This window comes from Dama dama, chromosome 25 (assembly GCF_033118175.1).
Source record: "Dama dama isolate Ldn47 chromosome 25, ASM3311817v1, whole genome shotgun sequence".
NCBI lineage: Eukaryota > Metazoa > Chordata > Mammalia > Artiodactyla > Cervidae > Dama > Dama dama.
Window position 1 is genome coordinate 71,729,363 of NC_083705.1, and position 13,410 is coordinate 71,742,772.

The 13,410-nt window shown below is 52.1% G+C and overlaps 1 protein-coding gene across 2 annotated transcripts in view; it reads right to left on the minus strand.

Moving 5' to 3' along the window:
- Positions 1-13,410, minus strand: part of TENT4A (terminal nucleotidyltransferase 4A) — a 41,348-nt gene that overhangs the window by 7,635 nt on the left and 20,303 nt on the right. For both annotated transcript variants that reach the window (XM_061129352.1, XM_061129351.1), the window contains exons 2-7: positions 8,237-8,360; positions 7,423-7,469; positions 6,454-6,574; positions 5,440-5,547; positions 4,199-4,327; positions 1,845-2,058 (exon numbers count right to left, since the gene is read on the minus strand). In XM_061129352.1, the coding sequence (XP_060985335.1) occupies positions 1,845-2,058; positions 4,199-4,327; positions 5,440-5,547; positions 6,454-6,574; positions 7,423-7,469; positions 8,237-8,360 (743 nt within the window). The remainder of the gene's footprint in view (positions 1-1,844; positions 2,059-4,198; positions 4,328-5,439; positions 5,548-6,453; positions 6,575-7,422; positions 7,470-8,236; positions 8,361-13,410) is intronic.

Consider the following 13,410-nt stretch of genomic DNA (forward strand, 5'->3'; position numbering starts at 1 on the left):
TCACATTTGCAGACAGCAAATAAAATGAAGCGCCACCGAAGTCACTAGGGGAGTCCAGGTAAGGAGCGGACTTGGTTGGAACAGCAGACTTTCCAAGTTCAATTTACATGTAATTCATTCCTCAAGTTCAGGTTGGCATGTTTTTCTTAAGAAACGTATCCTTAAGCACCAAAATTTTCTCTTTTCCAGGTTTAATCATGTAGCCGCTCTGTAACTGTGCGGGTTTTCCTTTTCAATTACATTTCAGCAAACTCTGAAGACAAAGGAACTGCCGGCCACTTAGCTGACCCAACGCAGACACGCCAGGGCTGGAGGCCTGTCCTGGGAGGAGGGAGATGCACCACTGAGGAAGTGCCACACAGACCACTCAGACCCCAGAGGAGAGTTTCAGAAGACTTTTAAGAAATAAATTTCATACCCCAGGAGCCACAAAACAAAAACCATAAATCTAAGGGTGTTGAAAAACATATACAGGAGCTAAACACTAAAAAAAACACCAAATATAATGCAACAGACAAAAGGCTTCCCAGGTGGCGCTAGTGTTAAACAACCTGTCAGCCAACAGAGGAGATAAAAGAGATGCGGGTTTGATCCCTGGGTCAGGAAGATCCCCTGAAGGAGGGCATGGCAACCCACTCCAGTATTCCTGCCCAGAGAACCCCATGGATGGAGGGGCCTGGCAGGTTACAGTCCATAGAGTCAGAAGGAGTCAGACATGACTGAAATGACTTAGCACATACACACACACAGAAACAATTAAAAAATACCAAATACAGATGCAAGAGACAGAAGTACAACATGTCAACAAAGAAAGGCTTCCCTGATGGCAGAGGACCTTACAAAACCAGGGAAGACAGTGCAGCGGACGGATGGACAAAGCGCACAAGCTCACACAAAAAACCATGAAGGGGCACTGCACCCGGAGCTGACCATCTCACCACCTGGTCTGTCGCCTGTCTGCCTCTGATTTTATCACCCACAGTAAGAGCGGTGTGTCACCCAATAAACCCTCCATAAACACCTGTGGGGCTGACCAGTAACCATCTGTTTAACCTCAGCCATCATTAGAGAAAAGTACAGTAAGTGAAAAGGGACATGCCTGGCCTTATCAGGTGGGCAAAGATCTCAAAGACAGTCAGCAAAGGTGTGGGAAACACACCCTAACCTGCCAGGCTCTGCAAGGCAGCCAGCCTCACACCGGAACCTCCCTCCACACACAGGAGAGGAGTCTCAGGTTTACTGTCAAGTAAAACCACAAGCAGCAAAGCTGTCTGTATTATGTGATGCCATCCAATTAACTGGAGCAGGAGATGGCAACCGTTCCAGTATCCTTGCCTGGAGAACCCCGTGAACAGGGGAGCCTGGTGGGCTGCAGTCTGAGGGATCGCAAAGAGCTGAAGAGGACCGAGCACACACCCAGTTAATAGGGAAGCAACGCTCGATGTCAATACCCACATGTGGGAACCCGGAGAGGCGCACACAGAAGGGGGGCGGGCCATGGCATGCTTCACTCTCCTGTGCGACGGACTCCTGGGAAACAGATGGCTTATGACGGACAGGGAATACATTTCTATTCAGGAAAAATGGAATTTTTTTCTTAATTCACACGTTCTACATTTTTCTGATTACAGAAAGTAAACGAAGTTGCAACTTTACAGTAAGTTATTCAGAAGTATTAACAAGGAATTCTGACGTGCCACCCCTGACCCTGGTAGAGCAGCAGGACCCTACATGAGATCCAGTGACTGCCCGTGGCTGGGCACCTGTGAATGCTCCCCAGCTGGCATCGGCAGCCGGAGCCCAGTGACTGCAGCTGGGGGCCCGTGCAGAGCAAGGGTCCTTACCAGGCAGCAGGGGGTCCTCAATGCACAGCATCGACGGTCTGTACCCGCTGGTCATGGCTTTCATGATCTCCTCTTTGGCGATATAGGCACCTCCTTCTTTTATTCTAATACCAGTTTTCAAGTAATTAAAATTTCTTCCGTAGAGTTCAAAAAATTCCACGAGCAGCATCCCTAGGTTCTCGTCCGCTCTCCGGGCGTCGATTCTCGGATGCAGCTGTGAAAGTGAGGCACCCCAGTTTGCATGGATTCTGGGCACTCGAGACACCGCACACGCGGCGGGGTCAGGCGGCCGGCCCAGGACGCAGTCAGGGGCCCTCGTCCACCCACCACCCTGGCAGCCAGGAGGCACCAGCAGAGCCTGGATCGCTTGTCAACCAAGAGTGTTCAAGAGGAAGAAAATCTTCTCATCTGAATCTTTAAATTATACTTCAATCCTATGAAATTCAGAAGCCACACATTTCTACACAGACATCTGATTAATCCCAAATTCCCAAATACTGGTGAGTGAGTGGACCATATTCTGTACATTTCAGTCACCTAGATGGTGGAGGCAGTTTTCTCGATTCTTGTATTAATTCCGTTATTCTCAAGTGCAACCAGCAGGGGGCAGTGCGAGACCGAAGAGTATCACTGTGCTATGAATGAAGGGCTGATTCTAACTGGGAATAGTCCCCAGCTCTGCACCAGTATTTACAGCACTCACCTCACTGCCTGGCAGACAGCTTAGCATCAGCCTCAGCCTCAGCTCCACTCCACCTGTTCCTGCAGCAGCTAATGGATTTATTCTGAAGCTGAGCCCCTGTCTACTGACCCTCCCGAGTGTCACTAAAAGGCTCAGGAATCAGTGCATGGCCCACTGTGACGGCCTCGAGCCGTGAATTTAAACAAGTTTAAAGAAACCAAACATTCAGCTTGCCGGTCCTGCCAGCACCCCGCGGGCGCATGCGGCCATCCCACCAGACCAAGCAGACAGCACCGCCTGCACTGCTGGACAGTGACGGTCGGGAAGAAGACCATCGAGTCCAAGTCCCGGCAGAAGCACGGCAGGTGAAAGCGCTCACAGCGCAGTGTCCATGGAGGAAGCGTGGCTCCTCCAGGCTGCAGGTGTGTCCGGGCTCAGGAGACCTCACGCAGGCTCAGCGCCGCAGTCCTGCTGCTGTCTGGCCTTCTCCCTCCTCTGTCTTCCTGCCTGAGTGTTACCCAGGGCAAGCAAGTGAGCCACGACCTCTGTGAGTCCAGCATGGATCAGACGATGCAGCGGGCACAGTGCGGAGGTGGGAAGGGCCGGGCACCCAGGGGGTGGAGCTGACACTGGCCGCCCCGCCCAGGCCCCGGTGGCCTCCGCAGGGTCACTGAACCGGGCACCAGGAGAGTGGGCGGTAGTCACACTGCAAGGCTGCCAGGACAGTTCAGGAAAGTGGGAGGAAATAAGGACACAGCTCATGCTTAGTTCTAAAAACAAAAAAAAAGGTCAAAAAGGTCTGACACCTCGGGCAGAAGGGCTCTAAGGGCAGCGTGAGGGAGGCGCAGCAAGGACACGGCGGAGAGAGCCCCACCTGCCCGCGGGCCCTCACGGGGCCTCTCTAGAGGCGCGCCGAGGAGGCCCCGGGGTGTAGGGCGAGCCGCTCCACCATCAGCAGTGCCAATGGAGCCAAGAAAAATGGCCCAAGTCTCGACACAAAACCCTCAGCACCACCACAGACAGAGCAGAGCAGCAGCGCCGTGCAGCCAGAATACAGCAGAGGGCTGACGAGTGCAAATGGCACGATTGTGCCTCGATTCACGCAGAGACCTTACGTTAAAAACGCGGCGTAAGGACAGGTCATCAGCGCAGCACAGCACGTAACACTCAGCTAGGTTTTCTGATAGGTTTTTTCATGCTACTCAACAAAATATGGGCAAGAGATAAAGAAAAAATACCGGCTTCTCATCACTCAGAGAAAAGCTTTTTTTTTTTTTTACCATGTGTGAGACTTGACTTTTTTTCTGAGACAAATTTTTCAGTATAAATGACAGTCAAGAACCAAGGAAAGGTTTTCACTGTCTTTCAAGGCATGAAAATTTTCTAAACATAATGGTTCTTCAGGGTTAGGTCAATATATACCTGATTGATAAAAATGAGATAAACCCTCTAACAGTTACAACAGACACAAAAAAAACAGGTGCAAAGGAAAAAAGTATTGATCAAAGCAGTTTCATCATCAAGATTAGAAGTCAGTTTCTACTACATCAAAACAGACCTGTGCAGGGACAGCAAGGAGCTGGAAGCCGAGGAGCGCCCGGTCAGAACACCGGGAACAACGACACCCACGGCAGCCTCAGGGTCAAGAGTTCCTGAGACAAAGCATACTCACCTGCAGAAAGCTGATGGCCATTAAAATGAGGCTGTACGAGCTAATCCCGCCTGTAAAAACTTCATTCAGGTCCCTCTGCAGGAGGAACTGTTTCAGTACTAAAATCAAGTAAGGCAGCAACGAATATTTCTGCAAATTCCAAAAGAAAGACAGCATCTGGTTAGTTACCGTGGCTCTGAAGAGTCCGCACTGGGCAGACTCCACGTGCAGACAGGAAGCTCACTTCTTCGTCCTGCTCCTTGGGACGCTCAAGGCCAGGCCTCCTCACCCCATAGGGGCTTGAGAAGAGATCCATGAGGGGCTCACTAGGGCCCTCCTGGGGGCCCCTCCTCAGATTATGGTTTAGCACGGCTGAGGCAGGGGGCCTGCATGGAGTCCCCAGGCCCAGGGGCGTGGGGAGTGAACAGGTGCTTCCTCCAAGTTTCTGCCCCCTCTCAGGCGCTGAGCTGAGGGCTCTGTGGGTGCAGCTGTGGGCAAGGGAAGGTCCCAGAACCAGCGGACAAAACGCCCACACTCAAGAGGCACCCATGAGACAAGCGAGGGGTGGGCAGCTCACGACGAGGCAGGAGGCCAGCAGGATGCAACACTGCCAAATGCAGGACAAGGATGGAGAGCAGGGCGTGGGAACAAGGAGCCATGGGGCAACCGGCGCTGAGAAGGGGTGCAGGAGCCCGGCTGCCTTCACTGGGCTTCCAGCTCTGCTGCAGCAGAGGGGACTCTGAGAACAAGCCTGACTACAGAGCGAGCAAGGCCTCAAACTGGGAGCAGAGGCAGGGTCCAGACAACACAGCTCTCTGAACAGGGAAGGGCGCACCGTTTAACTGCACCACAAACCTGGTCAGAGTCCAGAGTCCCTCAGCTCAAGGAACACCTTCCATCCTGAGGCACTGAGACTGCCGCCGCTGCCCTCCCACCCCCCGCCCCCAGAGAAAGCAAACCTACGCTCCACTGTGATGTACTCAACTTGCAAATCAGGCACAAGGAGCTGCAGGGATGGTCACTGTGTAATAACTAGAAAGATCTCTATAATGTTGTGGAAGTATCTAAATTAGGAAAAGGCAGGCAAAGCTGCGAAACAGCTATGTAACTTCAATGAAATAACACTCTAAGGTAAATCCATCTGTAACCGTCTTTCTCATTAAAGATTATCATCAGTTTAATGGTTTCAACATTTATAAGGGAAAGGTCAGTCAACTTAACAAGCCCCTTATCTGCACCGTGCTAACTTGCGGTGACAGCACCTTCATGTAATTCTTGATGAACTCTGCTGCCCGCACCCCGGTCTCCATGTTAAAGCTGATGTCGACTTTAACTTCCGTCTCCTGGTCTGTGAGTTTTATAATTGGTACCTGCAAAGATTTAATTTAGGAAACTTGCTTTAATAGGCAACATTGTTTATGGTCAGGTATCCAAATGTTTCCCAAGTTATACAGAGGGTTTTCTCCTTAAACACAAAAGGAGTTTAGACACACATACCCCATACTCCTATGAGTGTGAACCCCCGATCCTGGGAACTAGTAGGAACACTGCCAAACTCACATTCTGAGGGCTGCTCAGGACAGTCAGGCTGAGCCCCTAGGCTGCTCTGCATGTAAACACGGATGCCTGCTCAGAGGCCAGCAGCCACCCGGCACCAGGGACAGAGAAACAGAGGGGGCGTGGCCGGAGGGGCGAGGCCACGGAGGGGCGGGGCCAAGGCTGAGGAGCATCACGGAGCAAGCCGCGGACACAGGGCTCCTGGGCTGTGCAGAGCTCTGGGCTTGGACAGACCCTGACATACACAACAGAGAGGCTTGATCATCCACCTTCTGCCTGAGGGAAGTATGTTTTTTCACATGTGGAAATTTCTGGAACAGGAGAGGACCAGGCAAGTTTTTCTTTCTGAAGTGTAACTTGGCAAACAGTAACTTTTTCTATGTAATAAACACCACGGTTTGATCACTGGGCTCCACTCTCCACAGAGGGCAGCCTCTGAGTGTGCCCTGCCTCAGGTATGATCATCCCCTCCTTGCACGGCTTCACAAAGGACGACCTAGTCATGTATTCTAGTGCAGGAAGAGTTCAGTGTTTGCAGTACAACGTGTACTTCAGACGGTCTCTAAACATATCGTCAGCTAGAAACCCTAACTACAGAACAACACAAGCACATTCACACAAGAAGTGGAGCGGTCTTCAAACAGAACCAGTGCCCGCCGTAAACCACGTCAGCTAATCCCACAGGCTGCTCGGGCGGGGCGCCCAGCAGCGGCACTCACCGTCGCCTTATCCAGGACCTTGATGGAGCCCGGCTCGGCCACATTGTGCTTCCGCAGGGCCTGCTCCAGCAGCTGCAGCGGGGGGCGCTCCCACTTCCCGAAGACCACCAAGTCAATGTCACTGGACGGGAGAGAAGCGAGCGTGAACCCCTGCCCTCCTGTCTGCACTGTAACACGCCGGCTGCAGTCCCGCAGTGCTTCCAGGGCCAACATCACCCCACCAGCCCTTCCCTCTCAGTGAGAGAAAATGAAGTCTGTGAACTGCTTGTAACACAGGTGGAGAGCAGATGCTGACTGAGTCGCGGGGACCACAGAAGCCTGGTCCTCCCTTCTGCGTGGCCCTGGACGCCCAGACACCTGCAGTGGACCCAGCTCCCCACCGGCCTTGCCAATGCCACCCCAAAACTCCTGAGGCTGCAGTCTTTTTAGTCTCTGAGGATTAAACTGGCTTAGCAGAATGTAAGTTTTTAATAAAATGATACACATAAAACTAGACATTAAAAAGCCCTTTATGAGGAAACTCTGAAGAATGACTCTAAAATGCAAACACCTGTTTGATGTTTTTCTATCAATTAAAAATCCTCACAAAATACTATTCAAATGCAACTTTGCTTGAAGTTTCATTAAAATGTAAAAGCAACTTTTCAAAAATATCCAAAGAGCTCAGACTGTTTCTGCTGCACTTACTCCATGGCTCCCATCTTCCTCACGCCCCCTCCTCTCTCATCTTCTCTGAAGTGCAAGAGGAAACAGGCAAAGCAATCAATGACTCTAACAGTAAATTAAATGTCTGCTTCCCGCAATTTGGCCCCGGTGCTCTGTGGTCTTTTCCTTTAGCTTACATTTTTCCAGCCTCAGATTTGCACACAAGGAACCTACCTGCTTTCAGCCTTCAGCACGCACACAGACACCGCCCCTCACCCCCAGCTTCGTCCACCACGCCCTCATCTGTGCGGAGTGGGCGCTTACCTGGTGGGAAGGTAGAGGCCAGTGCTGAAGCTGCCGAATATCTGCACCTGCAAAAGAGAGCACGCGGCTCAGACCTGCCACTGCTCACTCGGCTCCTGCCTGGGGCCCAACGGACCAGCAGCATCCTCTCAAGCCTTAAGTTAAAAGCCTGCCCCAAAAGGAATTCTCCAAAACTCAGAGTCAAAGGACAAAACAGCTCCTGGCGGCACCCACAGCCACACAGCGCTGGTGCCCAGGCTGTGGACAGCACAGGGCTCCGTCCCAGGGCACCCAAGGGCAAGGATGAAACTGCTGCGGTGGGGGCGGGGGTGCCAGGGCACCAGAGGGCCTTCTCTCACTGCCCCCCAGGTGCCCAGGGCCCATGGAGCACGCCTCCATGAGCACACACGGTTCACTCACTGGGGACGCGGTTTGCGAGCAAACACTTCCAGGGTTCATGGAATGGAACCCTGCAATGCAGTGTGGCGCGGGAAGGGGTAACCTTATATTAGGGTAAATTACAAACAAGGAAAATAATCACAAGATTCCAAAAAAGAATTCTCCAAGGCAGACGGTCTTCACACTTGAAGATGTCAGAAGCTCAGAACCACCGGTGGGGGTGGGGGGGGGGGTGGCGAGCTGAGCACAGAGCCCTGCCCCCAGCCCGGGTTCCCGGGGTCTCCCTCGGCAGGGCTGGCAGGGGCACACGCGTCTCTAACAAGCTCCAGCTGAGGCCACCGCCCTGCCAGCACCACAGCGGGGCCCAGCCTGCCAGCTGTGCACAGGCCCGCAGACACAGGGCGCCCGCCGCGCGGCGCACAGCGCAGATACGCACGTCGGCCGTCGGCCAGAGGTCCTTCACCACCGTCTCGATCCTCCTCACCACTTCTCTCCTCATGGCGGCTTCTTCAGGACAAGGGGACATGAAGTTATAAAAGTCAATTATTTCCTCATGCAGCCTAGCGGACAAAAGAGAAACACACCAGAGTCACCGTTAGATGTAACCACACGCCTCGTTCTGGTATGAGATCAGCATGACACTAAAGTGTATCTCCGGCCGCTTCAAACCCAGTTTGTTTCCTCTGAGCGTACAGGGTGAGGTGACCCCTCTGTGGGAATGCAACCCCAAAGCACGGTTTAGCACCCCAGAGTAACAGGAACGCGTTTCACCAAAACTTTCGACTGATGTTTAAAGTCTTATCCAAAAGAAACATCTCAGTGACCTGACATTAAGAAACTGAGAAAATGCCATCCATCAAAGTTGAAGGGAGCTCCCAACAGAGGTGGGGCCGGGACCCCATTACCCAGGGGCCTTACCTCAGGCGGGTGTGCTCCAGGCCCAGGGGCGCCCTCACTGCGGGGTCTGAGACAGGCCAGGCCAGGAGAAGACTCCTGACCTCAGGAGCCTGGCAGGCCCGAGTCTCAGCGGCCAGGTCTGCCTGACCCACTGAGACAACACCCCGGATCAGCAACAAGGGCCCAGCGACCAAGGTGTGAGGAACACCAGTCAGTTCAGCCCTCCCCCACTCCACTGTTTCTAACAAAGATATAAAATAAAAAGCAGTGGCTTCAGGAGAGACCCGTGGGCTCTGAAAGCCACCTCACACCCCTGCCCCCAGAGTCACTTCTCTGCCAGTCCCCTGGGGGTGGCAACGTAGGGTCACCATTCTGCTGGAAGGAAGGACACGTCACCCTCAGGTACTTGGCAGGATTAAAGATAAGGGAGCAAATAACCTACTCCCAGAAATTATGTATCAAGTCAAATCTACCTGGTTCCATTCCAAGTTTGATTACTAGTAAGGAAAAGAAGATAAAGTGAAATTCGTTCAATAATAATATCAACATCAAAAAAAATACTACTATCAACATCAGCTCAACAGTGAGTCCACCTGAGAGCAGGCACGACCTGACAGGACCACCTGGTGCCTAGCCATCAAGGTGAGGCCAGACCGCTGACGTCCCGTCCCGCACCGACTCCAGCCCACGGCCCGCTGTGACTCCCCCGCAGGACCGCCTCCCCACAGCTCACCCGCGCTGACAGTCCTAGGGCTCAGTCTACAAGCGAGACTGGATGGAAAGCCCAGACTGGATGGAGCAGGAGACAAACCCTCAACACCCTGTTCACAGCACATCGGCAGTGTCAGTGAGGCCACCACTGATTTTTCAAACAAAACATCACCCCAAGCCTGCTACTGCTTAAGCCGTGAGTCCAGTTTTTAGTTAATCAGAAGAGATAGTAAGTCATACCACACTGAAATGCAGTAATTTTACCAAAATAGCTATCAAATTCCCAAGACTTAGAGGGTAAAGCTTCTATCATCTCAACGATGACTGAGAGCCAACGACATCCCGAGCCTTTTCCCACACCCCTTCCAGGGGCTCAGATGGCACGTCGTGAGAGCCGTGAGCCACACTTCCCCGAGCTTAGCACGGTCGTCAGCAGGACCAGACGTGCCAGGTGAGTGACCACACCAGGGACCCTCCTGCTAGCGAGGACGTCAGCCTCTCCCCCAGCACCTGCCGGGAGGCCCACGCACCCCTGGGTCAGCCGTCTGTTGGTGAGCAGTCAGCACACCCAAGCACCAGGAGCACACGCTCCCCTGCAGCTCAGCGCTGTTGATAACAGAGCACAGAGGAGCAGAGACGCTGAGTGAGGACACAGGCCTGGAGGAGCCAGGCAACTGGCCGGAAGACTTGGAAGAAGAGCAGCCAAGCCGATGTGGTCAAATCCAAGCTCATGTTCCACACATCCAACACGTGAAAGCATCAGGAGACAGGCACTCCAACCCCCCAGACGCCACTGCAGAGTGGAAAGGATGGCCATGTGAGACACACCCCTCCGCTTCCCGGGGTCTGCCCTCCGGGCCGCATGTGACCGGCGGGGAGTCGGACGGCTGCTGACTTGCCTTGTCCTGTTCAGCCAGTGAGACGCACCAATGACATGCGTGTCTGAGACACGGAATAAACTGCATCTATAATTTCACAACTGCTGTAGCACATGTTAGGAGGAGGACGCTTGCTGGATCCTGCTGGAGGTCTGGCTGGACAAGGAGGCTCCAGTGCACCCTGGAGCTCTTCCTCTGGGCAGGCAGGGCCCCTCGAGGTACCACTGTGGCTCTGGAATGGGAGGCCCCATCAGTGCAGAACAACACGACAAGTCTGACAACCGTCTGGGCAGATTCAGAAAACCCTGCAGCTGGCTCCTCTGGCTCGGGCTCTTGGAGGAACTCTGAGAGGAAAGAAGCTCCGAGGGCAGGAGAGGGCTGGGGTCCAGGCAGAGCCACTAGACAGGGCCTGTGGGCGGGAGGAGCAGTGCCCCCGCCCCCTACTAGGCATGGGGATGACCGGAGTCCAGCTGGAGGACAGGGTGCCTGCTCACAGCCTGGTCTCAGGGCCGGCTTGTGGCAGGCACTCCATCAATACGTGTGGGATCAATCAAGTTTTGATCAAATAGTTTGCTGATGACCTCGTCATTAAAGACCTGGCCTTCCCTATACAAACATCATCAAAAATGAGCATCTAGAAGGTGTTTGACCCCTGCGCTGAATAACTCAATGTGTGAGCACAAGTCTTAAACGGCCAAGTAACCTAGAAAAGGTACACAGTCCTAAATAAAAGAGCTGGGATGCTGTTATTCAATATGGACATGAGTTTGAGTAGGCTCCGGGAATTGGTGATGGACAGGGAAGCCTGGCATGCTGAAGTCCACGGGGTCGCAGAGTCGGACACGACTGAGCAACTGACTGACTGATATCACAAGAAGCATCATCACTCTGTGAAACGACCTATGATGGTCAGGATAGCACACTTTCACACCAGCATCGGACACATGGCAGGGCCTTCTGTCGATCACCGCTTCAGACAGTGAACACGCACCTGCCTTCACTTCTCCAAAGGGGTTTACAGAACGATGTCGAGGAACAGGTTTGATCTTTTCTACTCAAGAATGAAAATGAGGATGGTTGCTCTTCTCACTCAGCAAAAACCTCTAAGGAATCTCACAGCTGACAAGACCTCTGCATTAAAACCACACTCGAGTCTCGCGTCAGCATGCAATTTAGTCATCGTATCTCCCAGGGCCCACATCACCTGTTCCCACATCTCTCAAGGAAATTTCTACACTGTGACCGTCATGGTACGATGTCCTCTGTCGTGAATCAGAGAAGAGGGATCACAAAACCAACTGCAGCGACAGTGACCTGAGGGCCCAGGTGCTTAAAAGATCATGGACCTCCTGCGCTTACAGGCACCAGCGAGCCATGACAGAAGCCACGGGGACCTTCTCAGAGTTCAAGGGCGGTGCACCCACAGCCCTTTTGCCCGCCCCTTCCCCAGTCCTGGCACACTGGGGTCAGGGAACCATCACTCTGTGACTTTCCCTCTCTGCAAACAGAATCCTGAGACAGTAGCTAAAAAAACAAGGAAGGCAGATTCCTGCCTCTTTCAACATTTGAAAACGTAATACAGAGGCAGAGCTAAAGTTTCAAATGAAAATATCAAACAGAAGAAAAATCAAAAGGAGCCATCTCAGACTTCCAGACTCCAACACAAACACGACAATCACAAAGACTGAGACAGCAGAGGAATCACAAAGAAGTTCTATCCAAAAACACGTGGCATGTAAACTGTCAGCTGCACGTGGCAGAAACAGGAAGGATTTGTTCAGAGAGACCAAGGCACTCTCAAGGCTGAACCTCACGCTCTGGGGTCAGCTGACCACGGGTCTGACTGAACGAAGGTTCCCTCACTGAGCCCGAAATACCTGGGCTCCGGCACACACGCACGCTCCATATGCACATAGCTCAGGGAAAAGTCCAAGAGGCCACAAGCCAAGGCCACTGGGCTTCCTCCTCCAGGTGATCGACAAGCTGTTAAGCGACCACCTCCTACTCTATAGACAGCTGGGCACCGCTAGAATTTTAGGTTTTTATTAGAATGTACTCATCTATGTATAAATTAAAAAGTGAAAAGGACTTCCTTGGTGTCCAGTGGTTAAGACTCTTAAGTTTCCACTGCAGGGGGCGTGGGTTTGGGTCCCTGATTGGGGAACAAAGATCCCGCATGCCACATGGTGTGGCCAAAAAATAATTTAAATTGTGTATAATTTTAAAAAAATAATGTTTAAAAAGTGACAAGGAAAAAAGATGCATTTTAGAGGAAACACAACTGAGGAAGCACATACAATTTCGCCCATGACTGTGCTCATTACACCACTAATTGTATTTAACATATGGAAATACTAAATACAACACAAAAAGTGGAATAGGAAATGGCAACCCACTTCAGTATTCTCGCCTGGGAAATCCCATGGACAGAGAAGCCTGGCGGGCTACAGTCCTTGGGGTCGCCAAGAGTCAGACACAACTGAACAACAACTGTTAAGTGTTATGGTTCTTGATACAATTTATATACATACATACTGCTACATTCACAAAACTCTGACTTAATAGCTCAACAAGACCCTGGTAAACAATGGTGCCTGATTAGAGCATTTTCCAAGTAACTGATGTAACTTGTAATTGGGCAAAGACTATTATTCTTCCATCATCATGAAAATGTACTCTTTTTTCCCCTAACATTTCAATGTGTCTAAAATTGGGATGCGTCTTTCAATCAATGGCTGAGCATCAAACCAATTCAGAATTAAGTATTTTTCTTTCTTCACAGCACGTTTTGTAACAGTACACCTCTAAGCTGGCTGATGAACAAAAAGTTGTCTATATGAAGTTTATATTTCAATTTCAAATGGGTAGAGTTCCTGCAAGTAACAGCACCTCAGATCCAAAGGAACACGTGAGTTAGAAGCTGGCCACAAGGCACTGTGGGGAGGCAGTAAGAGCCACAGAGGATCACGGGGTGTGAGGCCTGACCGTGACTCTGCAGACACGAGGTGGAGAATCAACTCCAGAAACCTCCACACAACACAGACCTTACCCTCAGCTGAGGAGACCCGGTGGTCCCTGCCGCCCACTGCAGGGCCTACAGGGGTCGCCCACGAGGAGCGGCGCC